This window comes from Drosophila persimilis, unplaced genomic scaffold, assembly GCF_003286085.1.
Source record: "Drosophila persimilis strain 14011-0111.01,24,50 unplaced genomic scaffold, DperRS2 tig00000700-arrow-arrow-pilon, whole genome shotgun sequence".
NCBI lineage: Eukaryota > Metazoa > Arthropoda > Insecta > Diptera > Drosophilidae > Drosophila > Drosophila persimilis.
In genome coordinates, this window is record NW_020825340.1 from 1,725,343 (window position 1) to 1,747,184 (window position 21,842).

Consider the following 21,842-nt stretch of genomic DNA (forward strand, 5'->3'; position numbering starts at 1 on the left):
CATCGGCAAAACTCGCGTCTCGCTTAAAAGCTCTCTGGGCGAGCTTCGCCAGCTGGCGGTGAGCTTCTGGGCCCCACTGATGGGGCTATTTGAGCGCAGCCAAAGAGACGGCAACGGATTTCCCATACAAATGGTGGCCTGCATTGGCCACATGTGATGTGCTTTTTTGTGTGTTCCAAGTAGGAAATTATCTGATCACTATCAGTAGGTTATCATTTTGAATTCTCTTACGGGGAGCTGGCGAGAACTCTCCAAACGGAACATCACAGCTGGAGACAAGTAACTTTTTATCCCAATCCCTAACTAAATTGGTCAAAATTCACAGGAAACACATTAGCATTTACTTTACTTTATATACTCTACGCATAGCCCACAGTTCCACAGTTCATCTATCCTTCTTTCCTTGTTCCTACCATCTAAAATGCAAAACATTTACAAATTTATCCGAATAATAAGATGCGTATATTTCATAACTTTGTATTTATTTCTCGTATAACTACATAGTGAAATACTTTACGAACTGGCTCTCAAATGGAATGTAAATGAAAGACGGACTGGAGAGCCACTTGAGTAGTTTGTTTTAAATGGAATCGAAATGAATGATCAACAGAATGAAAAATACAAAAATTAATTCGAAAAAGTTCGAGATATTCTCAGAAAAGAAAAGTAAGCCCTTGAAGATCAAACGGGATCGCTTAGGCAGTCCTTAAGGAACAAACAAAACTAACAAAAAGTGTATAAAAACTCTATAGAGTAGAAATGAGTAGAAATCAAAGTTGTGATAATCGACCAGGTTCATATAGAGGTCTTTTGTTGTTGTACATAGTTTGTATTTTATTCAAGTGTTTTGCTCTGTTCTATTGCTGGGAGTTCATATTTTGGGTGGGGGGAGCGAATATGGAGTTACCCGTAAGCTAATAGTATTGTAAATTATATTGAATTCGGCGTGGACATCTTCTCGTTGTTCTACAAAAAAAAATTGGAGATGCGCTTCATTTGGCTCGAAATAGTCGCAGAGTTGTAAAAAAAAAATGATCACGACATGCTTGGCGTATAAATATTAAATCATATTAATATCGGTTAGCATCAGAAACGTTCTAGGAGCTAAGTACGAGTACAATGCTTTAGTTAGGCGAGTAATTTGCTTAGATTTGCTCACTTCTTTGTTTTCTTTTGCGTGATTAACCTTAGGTTTTTTGTGTGTTTCCAACTTGTACAATTACGATACATGTAGTTTGCTTGACAATTACAATTAATAATTGAATGACTCTCTAGCTCTCTAGGCCCGACCCATGTCATCCACGGCCAGCAGGCAGAGCACGTACATCATGCCGGCGCTAAGCAGGGCGGTCACGGGCACCGTCACTATCCAGGCGTAGGCAATGTTCCTAAACAGATGCCAGTCGACGCTGCCATCCTCCATGGGCACAGCTGGCTTCTGGGCTGGCTTTTCCGTGCCCGAACGAAACTCCTTCTTACCCTGCGCCGGGTTCTTCTTGCGACCCGCTGAACTCACATGACCCACGAAAACCACCGAACCGACCTTGCAGTGTGTGGTCGAAATCGGCAAGCCAATTTTGCTGGCCAGCAGTACGGTGATGGCGGCTCCGATTTCAATGGTGAAGCCACTGCAAGCAAGACGAACAGGAATTAGCGATAACATTCTTACATTCGAGAGCCAATCAATTGATTCCACTCACGTCGAAGAGGTAATTTTGGTGAGGTCATTGCCAATGGTCTCGATAACGCGCCGTCCCCACAGCCAGAGACCCACGGAGATGCCGATGCCGCCGTAGATTAGAATATATATTGGACTTTCCGCTTGTTGCATCACCGATCCCTCGCGGTAGATCATATAGAGTGCGATCAAAGGTCCGATGGCGTTGCTCACATCGTTTCCACCGTGCGCGAAGCTGCCGAAAGTGGCCGTAAGGATCTGCAGGAACGAGAACAGCATGGAGATCTCCTGGGTCTCCTCAGCGCTGCTGGCACGACGACCGGCAGCCCGCTTGAACTCGTCCTCTTGCTCATTGAGCGCCTCCTTACTCTCGATCAGCGGCACCTTGCTGGAGTTGGGCGACAGGGTGGAGCTAATCATCAGATCCAGGCTTCCAGCGCTCTCCACCACCTGCAGATTATTGTTGGTGGCCTTGCCACCTGCCCCCGCTACGGCTGCGGCGGCTGGCACACCGCTGGCCACCTGCTGCTGCGACTTGTGCTCCTCCTTGGGCGACTGAACGCGCTTAAAGCACTCCTGAAGCTTGCGTCCGTTCTGCTGCTGCTGTTGCTGGTGCTGCTGCTGCTCGTCGATGAAGTTGAGGCTGGTGATGGTGAGATCGGTGTTGTCCAAGCTGGCCTTGCCCAGCAGATCCTCGGCCTTCTTGATCAGCTGCGGATCGATCTTGTACTCCTCTCCGGGGGCGTTGTTATTCTTGGCCGCGAGTCCAAAGGGCGCCAGCTTAAAGGTCTTGGGGGAGTTGTCGCTCAGCGAGACCAGCTCGGTGATCTCGGCGATGGCGGGCAGCGGCTTTCCCTCGCTAACCAGCGACAGCGGACGACGCTGCTTCTTGGGGCTGCCCGATGGCGAGGATTCTGTAAGAAATGGATTTAGAATCTTCTCTCAGGGGCTCTTTTTATCTGAAAAAAACTCACCCACAGAGTCCTCAAAATTAAACTTCACCGGATTCTCGGCCCTTAGGCGTTTCTCGATCTTTCGACGCTGAAGCGGAACTATCACCAGCTGGGTAAGCACCACCACTAATAGGGACAGGCCCAGGCTGGCACTCAGCGCTATCCAAGTGGGTATGTTGTCCATGTAGAGGAGCTTGGGTCCGTCCAGCACCACGCTGATGACGTTAATGAAGAATGTCACACCGTAGAAGATGGGCAGCGAGCGGAAGCCCGCCTTGAGCGGCTCCTGGGCACGCAAGATGAAGCGTCGTATGGCCAGGAAGAGCAGGATGCTCACAATGCCGCTCATCACCGGCGAGATGAACCACGAGCCCACGATGGTGCCCAGCGTGGACCACTTGAGGCCCTCCACACCGCGTGCCACCAGCGAGAACCCGATGGTAGAGCCTACGATGCTGTGTGTGCCCGAGATTGGCAGCTTCAGGAAGGTGGCGACCAGCAGCCACACGGCACTGCTGGCCAGGGCGGACACACAGCCCAGCATCAGAACCTCTTCGTAGCCCTCGTACATGCCCACTTCCAGGATTCCCTTGCGCATCGTGTCCGACACCTTGTAGCCTACACGAAAGAGAATGATTAGATAAGATCAGAGTATTTTACAGGTCCTTGAATGTCCTACCAATCAGTACGGCGCCAGAGACCTCACAGATGGTGGCCAGGACGCAGGCCTGGCGGATGGTAAGCACACCCGAACCGACGCTGGTGCCAAAAGAGTTGGCCACATCGTTGGCTCCAATGCCAAAGGCCAGGACAAACGCGATCAGGAAGCCGATGACGACCATCCATAGTAGATCCGGCGAGAACGGCTCCATGGTGGTTCTTGATTGTGGTCGTTGGTTGAATGCAAAACTCAAAACTCTCTCTACTGCAAACTTCTACTCGGATTTTGTCTACCTCAGAAGCTAACTAAATATCGTTTACTCTTTTGCCAAAAAACAATTGCGAATCGTGGATTGTGGATCGGATTGGGTGGATGGGTGATGGTTGGATGGATGGGCGACTGGTGCAAAACAATCGATTGGAACTTATAAAATACAACACTACGTAACAAATGATGGTCGAAACAAAAATCCAAATTGGTTAATAAGTGAGAAATTCGTTTCAAATATTCTCTAAACAGCCATATTTGCGCTTAAACTTCATTGTCGTTATTTTCATAATGAAAATCGGTGAACAACTCGCCGCGTGGGATACACAAAGTGACTTAAGTAACTAATGCCCTGAAATGTTTCCTTCTCCCTACAAGATCTGATCTATCAGATCTATCAGATCGATCAGCTCTATCAGCTATCTACCTCTAAAAATATTCAATAAATAGTTAAAATCCTAGAAATACACAATTTGACCGGATGACGAAACACCAAACGAAACGAACAATATTCCAAATTAAAAACAAATCCTTCTCCTTTTTGGCCTGAATAATCCTTGCTGTTCGCCGATGTTGTTGTTGGAATTTCAAGCTAGTTAAGAAGTTCTCATAGACTTAACATAGGCACCACTCTCGTTTAATCCCGCGGATGACTCCTTTTAGCAAATAGTTTGATGGATTAAACGATCAGGTTGTTGAGTAAGTGGATTTTGGTGATGTTTTAGTTAAATCTAAGGAGTTTCTTGTTATGTTGAGTAGGAGTTAAGAGATGTCGAGTTTGCCAACTGAAAGACGAACAGAGTATACAGAGTATAACCATTAAGGTCTATAATATCATAAGCTATGGCGACTTACCTGACGTTTGGGGTAGCTAATTTGTTTCCACCGCAGAAAAGTATTCACCATGTCTGTAAAAAGGAAGAAAACGGATTCCAAATTAAAGGATTATTCATTCAAATTCAAGGTTTATTCGAATCCTTTCCTTCCTCTACGGTAAATACCATTTATTCCCTAACTAGACCAGATCGTTCAAACGTTTAAGGCCAATTGAATCGAATTTATCTGAAACGGAATCTCATAAGCTATCAACGAGATTCGAACCGGTTAAAACAGCTTGAAACCATTGTTGATATATGCTTCATTAAGTTTTAGAGAACAGTATTATTAGATTTTGTTGCGTTTGTCGTGGATTCAAACCCCAATTCCATTCAATTTGCGTACGCGTAGCGTATCCCACTCTGCTGGCCATTAACCGGTAACAACCGGTAATCAATGTGCTTTCCAAATTCAATTGAAAGTTCATTACTGGAATTGGAAAATTTGAGATAGTTTTCCACGGCAAACCCCGCCCCGCGAATAGTACCTTTTTGGCAGTACGGCCCGTGGCAATTCCCATTACAATTCACAATTGAAATTGTAATTGCTGCAATTGCTGCCATTTGTGGTTCAGATTGTAGTCATCAGTGTAAATTTAACAAACAATGGTTTTTATTGTGTAGAATGAAGATCAATGGCTGGCCAGGGCACAGATGCAGGTTATGTAAGCGATTTGCATGTGTTGACATGTCAGAGAGAGCTCCAATTGAATTCTATCTGTGTACATACCTATTGTATCAATTCCCCACTCGTTAATCTCGTAATTAGCCATCTGGCACCTTAATAAGCCAAAGAACAATACCATCTGAACAAGGCGTCCCTCTTCCACGCAGAACAATACACATTTGGTGTCCAAATACTCGTAAAGCAAGAGCCTCTTCCCCTAGTGTGGCCCCACACAGTGGGAGAAGAAGAAGGGGGAGGCGTGGAGGCGGCCAAAGGGTAGTAACCAGGACAATGGCTGACACTGTGTCGTGACAAGGTCGCAACGCTTTATCCTGATTACGCTGCAGCTGACGTATGGTCGCGAAATTTCCATATTCGCGTGCGAAAAATCCTCACAGTTCGAGAACATCCTACGAGTCCCTACTCCCCACAATTCCACAATTCCACAATTCCACAATTGCACAATGAAGCATGTAATCAGAGTTCCTGCGTCAATCCATTCCAATTTAGGGCAATTTCGAACTTTACAACTAAAAATGCGCCGAACACGCAACTGCGGAACGTTTTAGAGCCATTGCAGTGCTAATAAAACTGTCGGGGAAATTTTGTAATGGCCTCGAACCTGGAGGGCCACAGAGAATTATGGCATTTCAATAAAACATGCATAAATCGGGAGCGAATAGCTCGCACAGTGGGGCAAAGGTTAATCGCTTGCGGCACAGGTTGATTCAACATTATGTAGCATAATATATACATTTCATTTTAGCGATGGCGCCCACTGTCCCTGCAAGCCATTGTGAGACTGGAAACTCTAGGCTCTCTGTAATTTGAATCCACCGTTAAGGCATAGCAGCATGGTGCACAAAGAGAGGGAGAGGGAGGGAGGCATTGCATGGCACAGAATTGGAATTGGAGGCGCAAATTGAAATGGTTTGAATTGTGAGTGCAGCCGAGTGTGATATGGAGGATAGAGGCGTACTCCCACCTGCTGATGGTTCCAGTGTCAAGGCTAGACGGCCGCCGGCATACTGCATTTAGTATCGATTTAATTTTCCGTATTTTCCGGATCGTAGCAGGCACCGCCTGGCAGAGTGGTTGCATTCAAAACCTGACACCCGTACCGTTTTCAGAGCGCTCCACAACGTACCACCAAAAACAACAGCGAGTGCACCCTTAACACAAATTCCACTTGTTGTTGTGGTGGTTGGTTTCCCTCTTGGGGGTGGTTGCTGCAAGTTCAAGGTCACTCTTCGAATCCGGCCGGGGTAACTTTTTGGAAATTAACACCAGCTCATCCAGTTGCCGTAAAACTGCACGACGGAGGGCACTCAGAGCGTGGCACATTCCAATCGATAATCCGCCGCTATTCAAAATTTAAAATGCTTTCATGTGTGAGGAACAAATAATTAACAAACACGTGCAATAAATTACAGGTCTTCAGCAGTTTGCGGAAAACAAATCAAAGAGAGTGCCTGAATATCTAGCAATACCCTAGCAATTATTACTGACAAATGAGATGGAAACTCATCTGCTGGATACATTTATGTAGGTACAGGGAACGTTCTTTTGCCAAACCAAAAAGATCGAACCACTACTGCTATTTACCATTCCAGTCTTTAGGGATTTACTAGCATATGTACATACATACATATGTACATCTGTACGTACATATGTATCTATTGGAAATAAATTCCCATTGTAGGAGCTTGATTGGAAATACATATGTACATATGTATATGTAACTGTCAGCATAGGAGAGTAATCACTGTATTCAGTTTACATTTCACAATTTCGCAAAACTGCGAACGAAGCTACACACGTCCGGCTGACTGTACCAGGCTCGGTGTGCAAACAGAAGGGGATACTCTTACCCATTACCGATTTCCTGCTCTGCCTCTTTCTCTATTCTGGACATTAACATAAATAAGCGTGTAGCATTCCCCTCAATCATCTCGTTTAGAGTTGTTTTCTGGACTTCTTTTTGGGGTTTTTTCCATCACACGCGATCCGCAATCGGATCACGAGTTTGTCGGCTGATTCTAAAAACGTGTGACGGGGCCGGCCCGGGCCAGACAAAAGAAAAAGAAACGCAACGAGCGCAAATTTCGGCGGACCCGACAAGCAGGCGCGTCTGGTGCTGCCTCATTGAATTTTACATACATACATATGTACGCACATATGTGTATATACATGCACACGTATACGTATGTATTCAAACAATTATTCTATACATACATATGTATTGGAATTCCATTGGGCAGAAACAAAAACAAAGAGGAAGGTGAAGAGAGTGAGGGAGGAGAGCATCTATGATCGCGATGTGTTCCAGAGATCTCAAGGGAATCGGGTTCAATGTTCCACCAGTCTATAGAGATTCGCTGCTTTTCCATACATTTTTCCACAATTATTTAAAATCATATCTATCGGAAGATAATTAAATTTTTTAATAGTGAATTGCCCATATACATATGTACATAGCTTATTGATTAACTAAGCCAAAATAAGATAAACAACAACAAAAATTGCCGCATTGGCAATCAGCTAAAAGAGATTTCAAACTGCCTTGGCATTTTTAGAGATTTTTGGAACACCGGCGATAGGAAGACAGACACTGAATGCGGGGAAAGAGTAATACTGTACTGTCAGTGTTGGGAGCGGGCTGCCAGGGGCAGAAAAAGAATCGGTTCTCCGGTGACCTTGCGAAATGGCTGCCCACAGCCCACACTCGTTTCTCCCCTCAATCTGTTTGGCTCGTGATATCATTCATGCAGGAAAAATTGTTTTTTTTTGCAATTCGAAATTGGGTTGTTTGACGCAAGCAGAAAAGGTTGAAATATGGAAAACCGAAATACCGTGGGTGTACAATAAGCTGTGCAGTTTCAGAGTAACTGCATCGCTCTCGTGCAGTCGTAGAGCCAGTAGGGTTATTTGCCGCGCGCTATTTTAAAATTGAAATTGGTTTTATTATTTTTCTTTTCCTGCTGTTCTATTTTGTTTTCTTCTTTTGCTTTTATATTTAGTTCGTAGCCGAAAAAAACTGTACACAAAGTTGAAGTATTTGGCCGTTCTCCTCCTCTCACTCGCTCTGTACTCCACGGCACGAACCGTAAGACTGGCACAGTGGCTCGATTATGCCCATATCTTATGGTTCAACATACTTATTTCACGAAATGGTAATTTCATTGCATTTTTCAAAGTAATTCCTATTTTGCATAGTTACTATTCTTAAATTTTGTTTAATGAACATAACCACATAATACTTTTTCAAGCCACACGGTAATTGCAAAATAGGTGCAAAATTCTGATAAGAAAGAGTGTAACCAGCTTGTAGAAAATTTCACAAAAACAAATCTATCAAGCGGATGAGGCTGTGCCCTGTGCCACCCCCAGTGGGTGGCACAATCATGAATCATGCTGTGTTGGGTCACGGGGAGCGTGGGGGAACAGGAATGTAACCGTCATCCTCGAACAGTCTGGAAGCTGCCAGAGGAGATGAGAGTAAAGGAGAGAGTGTATGCCATATGAGCGTGAGTGTGACTGTGAGTGTGCGCAGGGTGTAGTCGCATCCTAACGATTTGTTGCTGCAGCTGCGAAAAAAAAACAATGATCCACAACAGACGAGTTTGAAAACAGCTGCACACGGGACGGCCAGTGCATGCAAAACTGAAAGGAACAACTGTAAACTGTACTCAACGCGGGTCAGCGGCGAACAATAAAAAGAGCATGAAGAAAACCACAAAACTTATTCAGCAGCAAACCGTTTTCCACCTCTCACCACCCCTTTCACAGTTTCTTCAACCAATTCCGAATCAATTTTCGTGTCTATTGATTTTTCTAGGCAAACACACAAAAAAAAAATTGGAATTTGTTTTACAGCTAGACAGCGTCCAAATGAAGTTTTATTTATTTTGCATTTGTGTGGAAATATATGGCAAAAAATGTATGTATGTACTCGCACACACACGTACACCCACGCGGGTTGGCGAAAACACGCGGCGCCATCAAGACTACAGAAGGATACACAAGGATATTCACAAACACACATACTAACGCGCACCAGTATCTGAGACACTTTTTGAAAATCATATTCCTGGCCTCTCGATCCCATCCCGGGCTTGACAACTTTTCTCAGACCTAAGGTAACTTGTCCGCTGTGGTACTCACTTGAATAGCAGCACTTTTTTAAATCAATAAATTATTTATTGAATATATTTAAGTTGGACGAAGTCGCGCGCAACCACCGGCTTAGCTCAAGAAGTATCGTTATCAGTTATCGATAAAATGTAATTTTCATGAAAAAGCGTTGACCCACTTAATCCACCCTTAAAAAGCATATATTTATACAGGTGAAAAGCTTGAATTAAATCGCTGAAAATAATACTGTTTGTAAATAACCTTCAACTTTACTCAAAAAAAGGACCAGATGTTTTTCACCTGAACTGAGCTAATATTCTTCAAGTTGCATCGTTTTCGTTGAGTGTATTTGAAAACGCACTGGTCTACAATGGGTTAATCTTTCTCTGACCATGATCGGAAATCATATATCTCGATTTTGATATTTGTTATAATATTACTAGCTAGCTGATGATTAATTGATGAATTAATTTCCTAAAAGATTGGCTAATTTTAGAGACTCATTTTATTGGATTGTGTCTCTTTTTATACATGGTAACTACACGGTAATTACACATTTTGATCCATGCGACAGAATAATCGCTAGAGCTGCGCGCCAAAATGGAATTCAAAATTCAAATACCTGCGTATGGAAGTTACTATACGAACTATTAAGCGTGCTCAATAACTAAACGTTGTTAAGGTGTAAACAGAAATTTTGAGTTATTGAGTTAGCTGAACTATCGATAGGTACTCATTTCAGTGTAAATAGCCTATTATCTATTACCAAGGAACTGAATACTGAAGGAACTAGCTCTATTCCTTGATAAAGCAAAGCTACAGATACCAACCGTATTTCAATCAGACTGCACAAAAATAAGCTTAAAATCATGAAAATCAAATTAAAACCATTAGCTGGAATGCCCATAAGCTTTTTGTTTGTTTTTTTTTCAAACCATTCGGCTTTTTTTACTCTGTTCAAATCGGTAAAGGCTCTCTTTTTCGCTCTAATTGAACACGAAAACGAGCAGTATGTCCCGCAACATGGGCAACATTCTGCATACCTTAGGGAAAAGGATATTAGAGAATTGCGCAAATTTGTGTCATCCCAGGCTCACAGGAATGCAGAAACTAGTAAGTCTCTGTTTTAAAGGTATTTCAGCGATATATTGAAGGTGGGTGGTCTTCTTACAGAGACCAAAATTGGTATCGAGATCTGGATATATATACAAGAAACTAATCAAATGCATGAATACGTCTACTACATATCAATTTGAGAAAATATATCTATTAATTACGTTTTAAAACAGTTTAGGACCTCGTTTGAGAGCTCGACGTGTGACGTTTTTGTAGTATCACTAACCATACAGTATACTGTATGGTTAGTGGTAGTATGAACTGGCAAATCTACATATGTATATACTGTATGTTTAGTGATGAGACGGTATATTTATACAGTATGGTTAGTGATGAGACAGTATATTTGGGTATATTCGGTCAGCACAGCTCTTCGAGTGCTATTGTTGCTGTTTTGGCTGAGCTTCTGTTATTGGGAGAGACAATGGAGGAATGGTAAGCTCGTGCAGGGCCAAAAATATAAATGGGCTGTCAACACACGTATGAATCTTGTTCCGCAGGCTAGCCAGCGCCTTTAAGAACCTGATCGTAGAGGAGGACTTCGCGGACTGTTGCGTGATTGTCGAGTTGAAACGATTCAAATGCCATAAGATGATTCTAGGACTCGCCTCGGACTTTTTCAAGCGCGGATTCCAATCCGACTTCGCGGAAGCTGCTTCCGGAGAGCTTTGGCTGTCCGACACTACTGCAAAAACGTTCGAAAAGTTCCGTCTCTTTGCGTACACATACGATAAGAAGGCCGTCGCTAGCTACGACAATGGGGAGCTCATCAAATTGTTGGACTGCGCCACCATTTACCTGGTACCAACTTTAGCATCCGTCTGCATGGATATTATCAAGCAAAGAATACCAAAAATGAAGTATCCCGACCTGCTGAAGGTGTTTGAGTATGGGCATCACATTACCAACGAGGATTTAATCAAGGAAACGTCCCAAGCCCTGCGTTGCCTTCGCGGGCCTGTACCTGTTGAGGTTTATCAGCTGGGATCCGACGTATTCAGGGAATTCATCAAATTACTTTCCCTGTCGGAAATCATTCGTTTTGAGACTATTGAAAAATATGTTGCCATGTACGGCTTTGTCTCCCTTTGCGAGTTTAAATGGCAGTTCAAAGGCCTATCCTCCCAGTCCAATGAAAAAACCGATGCATACGCCAACGAGAATCCATTCAAAATCGAGAAGAGCGACATTGAATCGGACAAAGGTACAGACCAAGAGCCAAAGCGACATAAGGTCAATAACGAATATGTCAAAGATCTTTTGACTTATGTGAAATATGAAAATATGAATGTCCACGAATTTTACGAGGGCCCCGGCAAATCCAGGCTACTGACCCTTGAATCCAAATATGATTTGTTATATAAGATCGCAGCGAAGGAATGTAAACCTAGAATAGTACGCATGCCATTCCATATCCAATAAAATCAGAGAAAAATCATTTGATTTTTGTTTCTTTAATACACAATATGTCCAAACACTTAAATGGGATTTTCTTCATTAATAAGAAATAAAGTGCAATCGTTCCTCCGTACATATATATATATACGTATATATATATATATATATATGTATATATATATATATATCTGTATATATACTAGATGGTTTGTATTGTTATTGTATCCGTAAATTTGTAGATATTTTCTTATTAATTTTTCATCATTTTATGTTTTTGCTTTGTATTTTAATGTTTTTAAATCGATATAGGTAAAGGTATGTAGATAGGTAATAATATTCATTCGCCTGTTTGCTTTTTTGTTTTGTTTGTTACTTGTGTGGTTGGTTGGTTGTCACGTGGTTGTCCCCTACTTTATCGCTCCTTGCACAATTCGGTCACATAGCTATAACATCTTAAACATCATAATCATAATCAATCGTATATACTTCTATATAATTTTGTTTGTTTGCTGTTTTACTTTCGCTTTAAATCTTAATCTAATATTTTACTTAGAGAGTAGCGTCATCGAGCATATTGAATTCGTCAGATCTAGGGGGTTGTAAGGTAAGGTTAAGTGGTAGCTTGGGGATCTCGAATTTGGAAAAATGTGCATGCCGTTGTACGGATGCACGGCCAACATTCAGAACACAAACAATCTTGCATTGGCTGGCCGTTCATCAAATATTCCATATCAATTTATACAACTTCTTCGTTCGCGTTCGGGTTTGGTATTTTGTTGGGTTTTTGTTTTTTTTTGCTAGGTTTCTAGGTTGTTGGATTGGCAAATTCAATATACAAGATGGAGATACTTTTTGTTTTGCTTCTAATCTTCTCTTCACGTGCGCTCCGCTTCGCTCTGCTCTGCTTGCTGATTTTTACTGAGTTTCGGTGTCCGTCCGTCCGCAGCCGGCTCTTACTACTCCTACTATTTTGCCTTGCTTTGCCTATGCTTCTGAATGCGCACGCATCAGAGCACCTCGGACACATATTTGGGTCTTTTGGCCACGGTGGCATCGGCAGTAGTGACGCACTCCTCCTCGCTGGCCTCGATATGGCCACTGTAGTCGGTTGGCAACTCCTCGTAGATAATCTCTTGATGCTGCTGCTGTTGCTGCACCGCCGCCTGCTGCTGATGGTGAAGCGTGGCAGTGGTCGGGTGGGGTCCTCCGGCCGTCACATGGTTTCGCTTAAGCGCAATCAGGGCTCCGACACCACCTGCATTCCCTCCTCCCTCTGTATGCGCCTGCTGCACGGCAACGCCGGAGTTTTGATTGGATACATAGTACGGACTGCCGCTGCTGCAAGAAAGACCAATATATGGAATATACCATTTGCCTACGGTGACCAGATGTTCCCTGTACACTAACCTGTACTGATTGGAATTATTGGACAGCGTCTGCTGCTGCTGTTGCTGCTGCTGTTGTTGTTGGTGCTGCTGTTGCTGGTGTGCATTCTGAGAATTATAGATGATTTCTGGAATAGAAAAGCACAGAACGGCGGACATCAGTTGAAACATGCATTGGCCAATCCATTGATTAGTCTAAAAATGGCTCTCGCTCTTACCGGCATCAGCAGCGCGCTGTTCCATCGACATGCCTGGCGATCCAGGTGCTGATTGCAGCACGATATCTTGAAGCGGCGAGCTCTCGCGCGAGTTATCTGGAATGTACAAATGTAGGTTATACTAGGATAGCGATTAACGCACACAATCCATCCACATACCCATGTGACTCGGGGAAACGGGCGCCGAACGGGGCATGCCATAGGGCGGACGAAAGCCCTGGCTGCTGCGCTGGCGACGCTTCTTGTAGCTGTGATCAATCAGCTTGGCCCCGCTGTCCGGATCGATGCGCCAGAATGAGCCCTTGCCTGGCTCGTCTTGGGAGCGAGCCACCTTGATGAAATACCTGCAAAAGCCGGGAATGGAGGATAGGATTCAGCTTAGCTTTGTCTATGTGCGATTCAATGTGGGTGGGATCTACCTATTCAAACTGAGATTATGACGAATGGAATTCTGCCAGCCCTTGTTCGTTTCCTTGCGGTAGTACGGATAGTGCTTGACAATGAACGAATAAATGCCCGAGAGCGTCAGCTGCTTGTCTGGCGCGGCGGATATTGCTTGGACAATCAGCTGAGCGTAGCTGTACGGCGGCTTCTCGTTGTGGTTATAGCTGGCTGTGGAGGGAGTCTGGAACAGATCCTGCTGTGAAACAGAAAAGTCAAATGAGTACATAATATTCACATAAAGGTCCCATATAGTTACCGTATTATTGTTACTGTAATTGTTGTAATTGTTGGGCTGATTCTGGTGGAAACCCTGACGAGGACTAGCCGGACAGCTGTTGGCGGCGCTAATTGTACCTTCGATGAAGAAAAATATCGTCCATTAAAAGATAGAGTCAATACTGATTCGAGCAGCCTTTATAGAACATTATATTTCAATCTTTCTTCCTCACTTATTCAACCTAATTTGAATCCTTCGTTTGGGTCAGGGCCGGGTTGGAGCTGGGCCCACCCGCTGTTGGGGGCGGCTGTACATCCTGGGAAGCCTCGGCTTCGGCGGCCCGCTTTTCGCGCAACCGCCGCAAGCGTTGGGTAAATACAATCGCATACATTGCGGCAGCCAAACCCATTAACACGCTACTCTCTACTTCCTACGAAATAATTTTGAAAATCTACGAAAGCAATTTTTTTTAACAGTTGCTAAAAAAATCAGTTGATTAAAACATGCTTGCCAGCACATTGATTTGGAAATTTTACACCTATCTTTGGCTATTCTACGAGTTCCGTGAGGAACTTCAGCTGCCTGCAGCTTCGGCTTATATCTTTAATGTTCTGGACACAACTGGAATCCGGCTTCCAATTGGACACTTGCTGATGGGATAAAGTGAAATTCCACTTGCCAGTTGGTGATAGATAGGGGCTCTTCTGCTCCTTCTTGGGTATGGATATCTTGAGCGGTGCATAGATGCCGGTACCGTCGACGGCGCTTATCAGATGAGCCGGCGCTGCTTGAGGCACCACAACGACGTTGCCGCCCCTCTGCTGCTGCTGCTGAAGGGCTGAATGGTGAAGCGGGTGGAGAGGTGCGTGTGGGAGTGGGAGTGGAAGGAGCGAAGGCTGCTGCTGGTGCTGTTGCTGCTGCTGCTGTAGCAGGTGATGCGCTGGCTGATGCTGCTGCTGCTGCTGTTGGCTGTGATGGTGGTGCTGCTGCTGCTGCAGATCGTCTCGTGGCGGCGGTGTGATGATGACATGAGCTCCAGTGCTCCCGATGGCATTGTGGTTGTTTCCCGCATGAGTAGCCGCAACCGTGGCGAGGGCTGGAGAGGAGGCAGCGTCAGGAACAACGTTCGCCAGAGCGGCCACGTAGCTCTCAAACTCTATCCGAATCTCCGTGCTGGGGAACCGAAAGTAGCATCTGCAAGGGAGGTTAACGTAACGGATTAGCCTATCGCTAGCCACTTCATCGTTTAACTTACCGCGGCGGCAGCCTCATTGGATCCACATTGCGGCGCTGCAGAAAGTCGTCGACGAAAATGCCGTTCTTGCTGAGGCACTGCACAAAGAAGGCGCGCACCTCCAAGTCATAGAGCACTTGGAAGTGCTTCCGCGAGACCAGGTTGTTCTCGGCCACATTGAAATGCACCAACGACGTGGAGGAGTTGCGTCCGATCACGGTGACGGTATCAGTGATGGGCAGCACTTCCTGGTTGAAGCGCAGCTCCCCATACGGCGGTGTTGTGGCCGAGCCCCCTACGGATGCGGATACGGAGGAGGAGGTGGTGGCAGGTGGGTGGTTTGCTGAGTTGTTGTTGTTATTGTTGCTGCTGGCGGCCGTCAGTTCCGAGTTGTTGATGCCGCCGGCGCCGCTGCTGCTGCTGTTGTTGTTGTTGTTCAGCACTGCTGCAGCCCCATGGTGCAGCTGCAACATGTCCTTGGCGATGGCAACAGTGGCGGCGTCGGCCGCGCCGGCTGCTGCGGCAGCGACTGCAATGCTGGTGGGAGTGTTCAGAACGGTGTGTACCGTTAAAATGTGATTGTTGCTGCTGCTGCTGTTGCTGCTGCTGTGGTGATTGTTGTTGTTGTTGATGGTGCTGCTATTGCCGGTGGTTGTTGTTGCTAGTGTTGTGGTTGTGGTTGTGGTAGTGGCGGCCATTTAATCCCACTTTTACTATGCTTACTTACTGTATTTGTCGGGGCCTAAAATGATTAATAAAAAGATTGATTTTCGGCAAAAGTACATCGAAAGAAATACTCCCACACCACTCTCATGCATACACACACACACACGAAGAACTTTGTTATTATTTGATTTCGTTTTCGAATTATTTTCCAATAAAATTAGTTAATTTTGTTATTCTCACAGTTTTTCACGCGGCATTCGCACATTTTTCGCTTGTCCCAAGGTTCTTAAATATTTTCCAAATATATACACACAGATACGAAGGCGCACACACACACACCCGCTGCCACTCTCCCTGCTGACTGGCATTTTGTGTCCCCCACTCTGTCGCTGTCTTTGCCTTCGTCTTCCACTTCGTTTCTGTTTCGGTTTTTGCTTTACTCTGTTTTGCTACCGCAGCCGCCGCACAAGCACTCATACAATAATCGCAGTCACCCATACATATGTGTGCATTTATGTATCTACATATGTGTTTTGCTCGGCAACAAGAAGAAGAGAATAAAAATAATAATAACACTACTACTACTACGCTACACTACGTGAGTAAACACACATACACACACACAATAGAAGCGCACCGAAAATAAGAGCAGGGTTCACGCGTGCGCTCTATGATTTTCCCGGGCATTAATGGCGTAATGTGGAGTGTGATGCCGGCGAGAGCAACACCAGGCAGCGCAATGGAAAATGCCCCCCCCCCCCCCAATACCCTTTAAAGAGACAACGTAAACGGAGCTACGGTTTTTATGCCCGGTATACAAAAAGTTACTTGTGTATATACTGACTGAGCACCGGGTATGAGTACTGTCGCGGAACGTTTGCCGCGACTCACGTACAGACTTGTTTATATTTGGATTTCCGCACCATTCTCTGTTCCCATAACAACAGGATTTCGCTCTCCTCTCCGCACACAATGTCTTGGTGACCAGTGTTGCCAAAAAAGGTCCAAATGACATTTAAATTTATTTAATTAATTTAATTTAAGTTAAAGAAGTCCGCCAATTGAAGCTAATTCTGGGCATCTACGGTCAACAGAGCGTATATATGCATCTCGCTCACTTTCATTGGTTTTGAGACGGAAAATCAAAGGATAACGAAAATTTTTTTTTTAAAACTCAATGTTTTTCACTAAAATGTTAGATAAGTGAACTAAACTATTTTAAATAACTATTTGATGCATTTCTTTGTAACCGATTCAAATCTTTCTTTTCAGAGAGGTTAAACAGAATTAAATTTATTCCTAATAAGAAAAGTTTGTTATTACACACATACATATATGCCGAGATCAATGTTTCATAACTTCGGATTTGAAGTGCTCGTCTCCACGTGCTTCTACTTTTTTAGGGTTTTTTGGAAACTAACAGTACAGATCCGGGAATTAAATCTCCGCAAACATAAAATTAGCTGTTCGGTATTTTTCTGTTCTATCATAACAGTGCGTTGTTTTCGCCTTATTAAAGAATATTTAAGTTTATCAATGATATAAAATTTCAAATCAATGTTACAATTATGATCCCTTAGAAAGTTAAAACGTGGGACTTCCCAAGAGCAACATAAATATATGTATGTACACATCTTGAAAGCATTCCAGATCACTTACGAATTATTTATAAACCAGAGCGCCAATGGAAAGTCGAACAGGTGTTGTCCAAAAAAAAGATTTCCAACCAGAAGTGGATCTATGTTTTTGAGCCACTGTTTTCGCTTAGACGACGCGAAGACGGTTCTCAGCAACAGAAACGAACGAGCTTACTTTGGTTCTTTATTTATTTCGTGGGCTTCACACATACCAACAAAGCCGATTCTCGCACTGACTCTCCTCCACAGCACCCCACCACATGGTTCCCCAACCTATCAATCGATCGAGCTTGCATGCATAAACATGCAAAATGAAACCAAAATAAAATTAACGAGAACAACAAAAGGCAAACAAACGCCCATACATACATACATATAAATAAACCCGCACACAGCTATATACTCGTTTACGTAAATACACACATTTACACACACACAGCGCACACACATAGATAGCGTATTGGAAATGCGTAAAAAATGCCGCTCGTTGATTTTTCAGCTAGCAACCGACTCCACCTGCGCATACATATTCACATATACTCAGATGTGCATGTTTGTCTCACAAAAAGCACACTTTTCACTACGGTCTTCTCGCTTTTCGCTCGGCGATTGCGTAAACTTTCCGCCCGCTTTTTTTTCCCACCTAACATCAAAATATGTACACATACTTCAGCCTACAACACACACCACACTCCTGCGCTGGCAAGTGTGCGTGTGTACAACACTTGAGCATGTTCCAAAATTTATATATTTATAATTTTACTCCTCTCGTCTTGTCCTCTCGTCTCATCTCTGTCTCTCTCTGCTATTGGTTTTCTCTCTTTCTTTCGCTGTTTATATTTTTGCACACAACACGTTTTTCACTGCGTGTTTGTGTGTGTATATTATTTTTCGTTCGCCTTGTTTATTTTTCTTTTTTTCGTACCTTTTTTCTGCCGTTCTGCGCTCGAATTCCGGAAACTTCTCTATTATATACGTAACACTAGTATTTGAACAATATTTTAAAGCCAATTTGTGCACTTTTTCAGCGATTTTAATGCGGTTTTTCCTATTCTTATTGCTTGCAGCGCAGCGCGGTCCGCAGCACGATGAAAAGGAGAAGAAGAAGAGAACGGTCGTTCGACCGGGTGGCAACGCGTGCTCGAAGACAAGCAAAAAGAAAGACGCAACAAACAGCGCACAATGGCTCGTACTCCGAAAATTCGTAAAAAAAAATTTGATTTCCAGTTGTTGCATCTGGCAATACTTTTGTTACACTTAAATTTAACGAAATTCAATAGCTTCCAACAAAAATTATAAATGCATGTTTAAATTGTTTTAAAGGACCACATTTGAGTTTGACCGTTAATTACGCACTTTTTAAAGTTGAAGAGGGTGTTCAATTTTTCGTTCAGTTTATAAGTCAAAAATTTTGCAGTGTGCTTTGAGAAAACGACCCACTGTGCGGTGCATGTGGTTTTCGACCGAAACATCTGGCAACACCTCGATCAGCTGTGCTGGTTTTGTAACAGATCAATTCGATTCGTCTGCGAAAATGCTAAGCTTGACGCGCCTACTGAACTCCGCCCTAACGCTGCAGCCGCCGCAGCGGGCCGTCACTGCCGCCCTGGCGCTGCAACAGATGCGCACTAAGACCAAAGTCGTGGAGAAGCCACAGCCCGGAGCTGGCCAGCAGTTCCGCCGGATCGTGCACTTTCCCGAGGAGTACACGGTGGCGCCGCTGAAGATCACACACCTGGCAGGGCGCGACCCTGTCAGCGGGCGCATGGTGGCCAAGGGTATCGGCGGCGGCATCAAGCAACAGTATCGCTGGGTCAAGTGGGTTCGTGACGGACCCGGCGAGGGAGCACCCCAGGAGGAGCTTGTCGTGGAGATACTGCACGACGGTTGCCGGACGGCCAAGGTGGCCCTGGTGGCGGTGGGCGACGAGCTGAAGTACATTCTGGCCACGGAGAACATGAAGGCAGGCGACGTGCTGAAAACTTCCCGCGTGATTCCGCGTATTCCCGGTAAGTAGCTCCGCTTGTGTGTCCATTGAGTGCTAATTTTTTCTCTCCCGCAGTGCGTCCCAATGAGGGCGATGCCTACCCATTGGGCGCCCTGCCCGTAGGCACTCGAATCCACTGCCTCGAGAAGAATCCCGGCCAGCAGTGCCACCTTATCCACGCCGCCGGTACCTTCGGAACCATTCTGCGAAAGTTCGATGACAAGGTTGTGGTTCAGTTGCCCTCCAAGCGGGAGTTCGCCTTCGACCGCATCTGCATGGCCACCGTGGGTCGCCTCTCGAACCCCGAGCACAACAAGGAGCACGTGGGCAGTGCCCAGCGCATGCGCGAGATGGGCAACCGACCACGGTCGGGCCTCTGGAAGCGTAAGGAGGGAAAGCACGGCCGCAAGATACGTCGCCTGCCGCCCATGACCACAATAGCACCGCCGCCATCACCCAAGCAGGAAGCCATACAGTTGACGCTAGATCTTTGAAGCATTTTATGTCTATAGAGTCATGTCCCAGGTCCAGGCCAGTCGGAACATTATACACTTAGAGCTAAGAGTTACAATCTACTTTCGAGTTTTTTTCATGGAGAAACCCGTGCCGTGGAAGCTATTCACATCTTTTATGTCCTCCAAGCCGCCGGACTCATCGGTCCCACGGTCGCTGACTGGTCTAATGCTGCGATCGAACCTGATCTGCCCGAACTTATAATGGTAGTCCGGAACGCCGCGGGGCAGAAACTTCTTGACCACTGGTGTCTCCAGCTGACTCTCCTTCTTTTTCTTGCCATCCAGTCGAACGCCAGGACCCTTGAAAGTCTCCACCACTTCCTCGAGGGCGGCCCCGAGGGCATTGGCATCGCTGGCCCCGGTTCCCTGGGTGCCCTGCTGGCCCGAGCCCGGAATCTGGGTCTCGTGATGCTCTTTGTAGCCGACGGGCGCCTCGAACTCCACGTTCATGTCGCACTCGATGATGCTGACGGCGTTGCCGGGACGGGTCTCCAGAACGCACAGCTCGTAGATCTTTTTGTTGTATTTAATGGCGATGACGTCGCCCTTGGTGAGGCACGCAAAGTTCCGCAGCGCGTTCTCCAGCACGGCCTTGGGATTTGTGATGTCCAGGAAGTCGGTGCTGTTCGGCTGGAACTTGGAGAACGTGGCCACGGGCAGAGAGACGCTCTCGATTATCAGTATATTGCCCTCCTCCAACAGCAAGTTGTGCATCATCCAGTGGGGCAGGTAGCACTTTCCCTCGTCAGCGACGAACTCCAGGACGCCAGCGTGCGAAGAGCGCATCTTCTTGTTGTTGGAAAGCTTGAAGAGCATCGGGTACTCGACGTTTAGGCGAGTGAGCGTGTCCAGGGCGGAGGGCGGCATGATGACTGCAACAGGAGATAGTATAAGAGTGCGATGATACTTGACAAAGCAGGTATGCACTTACTCTTGCCTCCCTTCTCCACGTCGGAGCGCTCGTTGCCCGGGAGCATCGACACCGAGTAGCACTTGTATGTAGCATGGAAGTTTCGTCCCTCTGGGAACATCATGTTGAAGCCGCTGAAGTGGAACATGGCGTCAGTTGTGTGTGCTTTCTTCTACGACTGTGATTATTGATTTTTCCTCTTGGGAAATTGAATTTTGCCTTCTTCAATTCTTAATTGGATCCTTTGTTTCGGGTGCTGTCAATTTTGTGTGTTTGTTTTCTGAAATGTCACGAATCTTTACAAATCTGGCAACGCTGGCTAGGGTGTGCAGCTGACCTGGTAATATCATTTTATCCATAAGTCTAAAGTGAATATACGGAATATTTAATACTTTTCAGTATTTTGTGGGGTACAAATATAATGGTATATTTTTTTTTATCAATTTTATCAATCTATTAATGAACTTATGATAAGAAAATTCCTCACACAGGTTTTTAAAATTTTCGCTCTCTCAAAACGTGCCTTCCTGTCACTCTTTCACTTTCAAACAATTCCATTTTGGCGCGCAGGTCTAGAGATTATTGAGTCGACTGGATCCAAAAGTGTAGTTACCGTTGTTACCATGTGCAAAAAGAGACATTTTTGTTTACCTTTTTCGCTAAAACCTTTTTTAGGCAAAATCCAATAACGTCAAAGTAGTCAAGTAGAAAATAGGTTCATTAATTGGATACAATTATGTGGGCAGGGCTGCGGGTACTATCTAGCTAGTAATATGCCAGGGAATATCAAAATCGAGGAATATGTATAATATAAATTCAATTCGTCAGTATATTTACGGTATATTTTGAAAATGAAATGGTATATTTTGGTATACTTCTG

The 21,842-nt window shown here is 44.9% G+C and overlaps 5 protein-coding genes across 9 annotated transcripts; 2 read left to right on the forward strand and 3 right to left on the reverse strand.

Annotated features, from left to right (window-relative positions):
- Positions 1-776: 776 nt before the first annotated feature.
- LOC6598976 (sodium-dependent phosphate transporter 1-B) lies at positions 777-9,308 on the reverse strand. The gene is made up of 6 exons (XM_002024028.2): positions 9,266-9,308; positions 4,415-4,467; positions 3,311-4,344; positions 2,653-3,249; positions 1,701-2,592; positions 777-1,628 (listed from the first exon to the last, which is right to left on the reverse strand). The coding sequence occupies exons 3-6, from the start codon at positions 3,501-3,503 to the stop codon at positions 1,280-1,282; spliced, it is 2,031 nt and encodes a 676-aa protein (XP_002024064.1). The 5' UTR covers positions 3,504-4,344; positions 4,415-4,467; positions 9,266-9,308; the 3' UTR covers positions 777-1,279.
- A 1,436-nt stretch (positions 9,309-10,744) lies between these two features.
- Positions 10,745-11,789, forward strand: LOC6598977. Its single transcript, XM_002024029.2, has 2 exons — positions 10,745-10,786; positions 10,852-11,789. Exons 1-2 carry the CDS (start codon positions 10,776-10,778, stop codon positions 11,771-11,773), a joined length of 933 nt encoding a protein of 310 aa, XP_002024065.1. The 5' UTR covers positions 10,745-10,775; the 3' UTR covers positions 11,774-11,789.
- A 224-nt stretch (positions 11,790-12,013) lies between these two features.
- LOC6598978 (forkhead box protein K2) lies at positions 12,014-18,629 on the reverse strand. 5 transcript variants are annotated; one of them, XM_026991975.1, is made up of 9 exons: positions 18,476-18,626; positions 15,269-15,989; positions 14,693-15,207; positions 14,053-14,150; positions 13,772-13,989; positions 13,512-13,696; positions 13,353-13,448; positions 13,157-13,262; positions 12,014-13,087 (listed from the first exon to the last, which is right to left on the reverse strand). In XM_026991975.1, the coding sequence occupies exons 2-9, from the start codon at positions 15,943-15,945 to the stop codon at positions 12,757-12,759; spliced, it is 2,226 nt and encodes a 741-aa protein (XP_026847776.1). In that variant the 5' UTR covers positions 15,946-15,989; positions 18,476-18,626; the 3' UTR covers positions 12,014-12,756. The 5 variants fall into 5 exon arrangements, with proteins under 5 accessions (XP_026847776.1, XP_026847775.1, XP_002024066.1 ...); XM_026991974.1 differs by having other exon boundaries at positions 12,014-13,084; positions 13,772-13,992; positions 18,476-18,625; XM_002024030.2 differs by having other exon boundaries at positions 13,772-13,992; positions 18,476-18,624.
- Positions 18,630-19,052: 423 nt separating this feature from the next.
- On the forward strand, positions 19,053-20,031 carry LOC6598979 (39S ribosomal protein L2, mitochondrial). Its single transcript, XM_026992058.1, has 2 exons — positions 19,053-19,559; positions 19,613-20,031. Exons 1-2 carry the CDS (start codon positions 19,085-19,087, stop codon positions 20,029-20,031), a joined length of 894 nt encoding a protein of 297 aa, XP_026847859.1. The 5' UTR covers positions 19,053-19,084.
- Positions 20,032-20,109: 78 nt separating this feature from the next.
- LOC113566455 (ubiquitin fusion degradation protein 1 homolog) lies at positions 20,110-21,258 on the reverse strand. The gene is made up of 2 exons (XM_026992082.1): positions 20,984-21,258; positions 20,110-20,924 (listed from the first exon to the last, which is right to left on the reverse strand). The coding sequence occupies exons 1-2, from the start codon at positions 21,108-21,110 to the stop codon at positions 20,110-20,112; spliced, it is 942 nt and encodes a 313-aa protein (XP_026847883.1). The 5' UTR covers positions 21,111-21,258.
- Between the last annotated feature and the right edge of the window lie 584 nt (positions 21,259-21,842).

Coding starts and splice junctions, on each gene's coding strand:
- LOC6598976 (XM_002024028.2), bottom strand. CDS start 3,503: ATGGAGCCGTTCTCGCCGGATCTACTATGGATGGTCGTCATCGGCTTC. Junction 2,593..2,652: donor TAATTTTGAGGACTCTGTGG/GTGAGTTTTTTT, acceptor CATTTCTTACAG/AATCCTCGCCATCGGGCAGC. Junction 1,629..1,700: donor ACCAAAATTACCTCTTCGAC/GTGAGTGGAATC, acceptor TCTTGCTTGCAG/TGGCTTCACCATTGAAATCG.
- LOC6598978 (XM_026991972.1), bottom strand. CDS start 15,945: ATGGCCGCCACTACCACAACCACAACCACAACACTAGCAACAACAACC. Junction 13,697..13,771: donor CATAATCTCAGTTTGAATAG/GTAGATCCCACC, acceptor CGGCTTTTGCAG/GTATTTCATCAAGGTGGCTC. Junction 13,263..13,352: donor ACAGCGCGCTGCTGATGCCG/GTAAGAGCGAGA, acceptor TTTCTATTCCAG/AAATCATCTATAATTCTCAG.
- LOC6598979 (XM_026992058.1), top strand. CDS start 19,085: ATGCTAAGCTTGACGCGCCTACTGAACTCCGCCCTAACGCTGCAGCCG. Junction 19,560..19,612: donor CGTGATTCCGCGTATTCCCG/GTAAGTAGCTCC, acceptor TCTCTCCCGCAG/TGCGTCCCAATGAGGGCGAT.
- LOC113566455 (XM_026992082.1), bottom strand. CDS start 21,110: ATGTTCCACTTCAGCGGCTTCAACATGATGTTCCCAGAGGGACGAAAC. Junction 20,925..20,983: donor CGTGGAGAAGGGAGGCAAGA/GTAAGTGCATAC, acceptor CTCCTGTTGCAG/TCATCATGCCGCCCTCCGCC.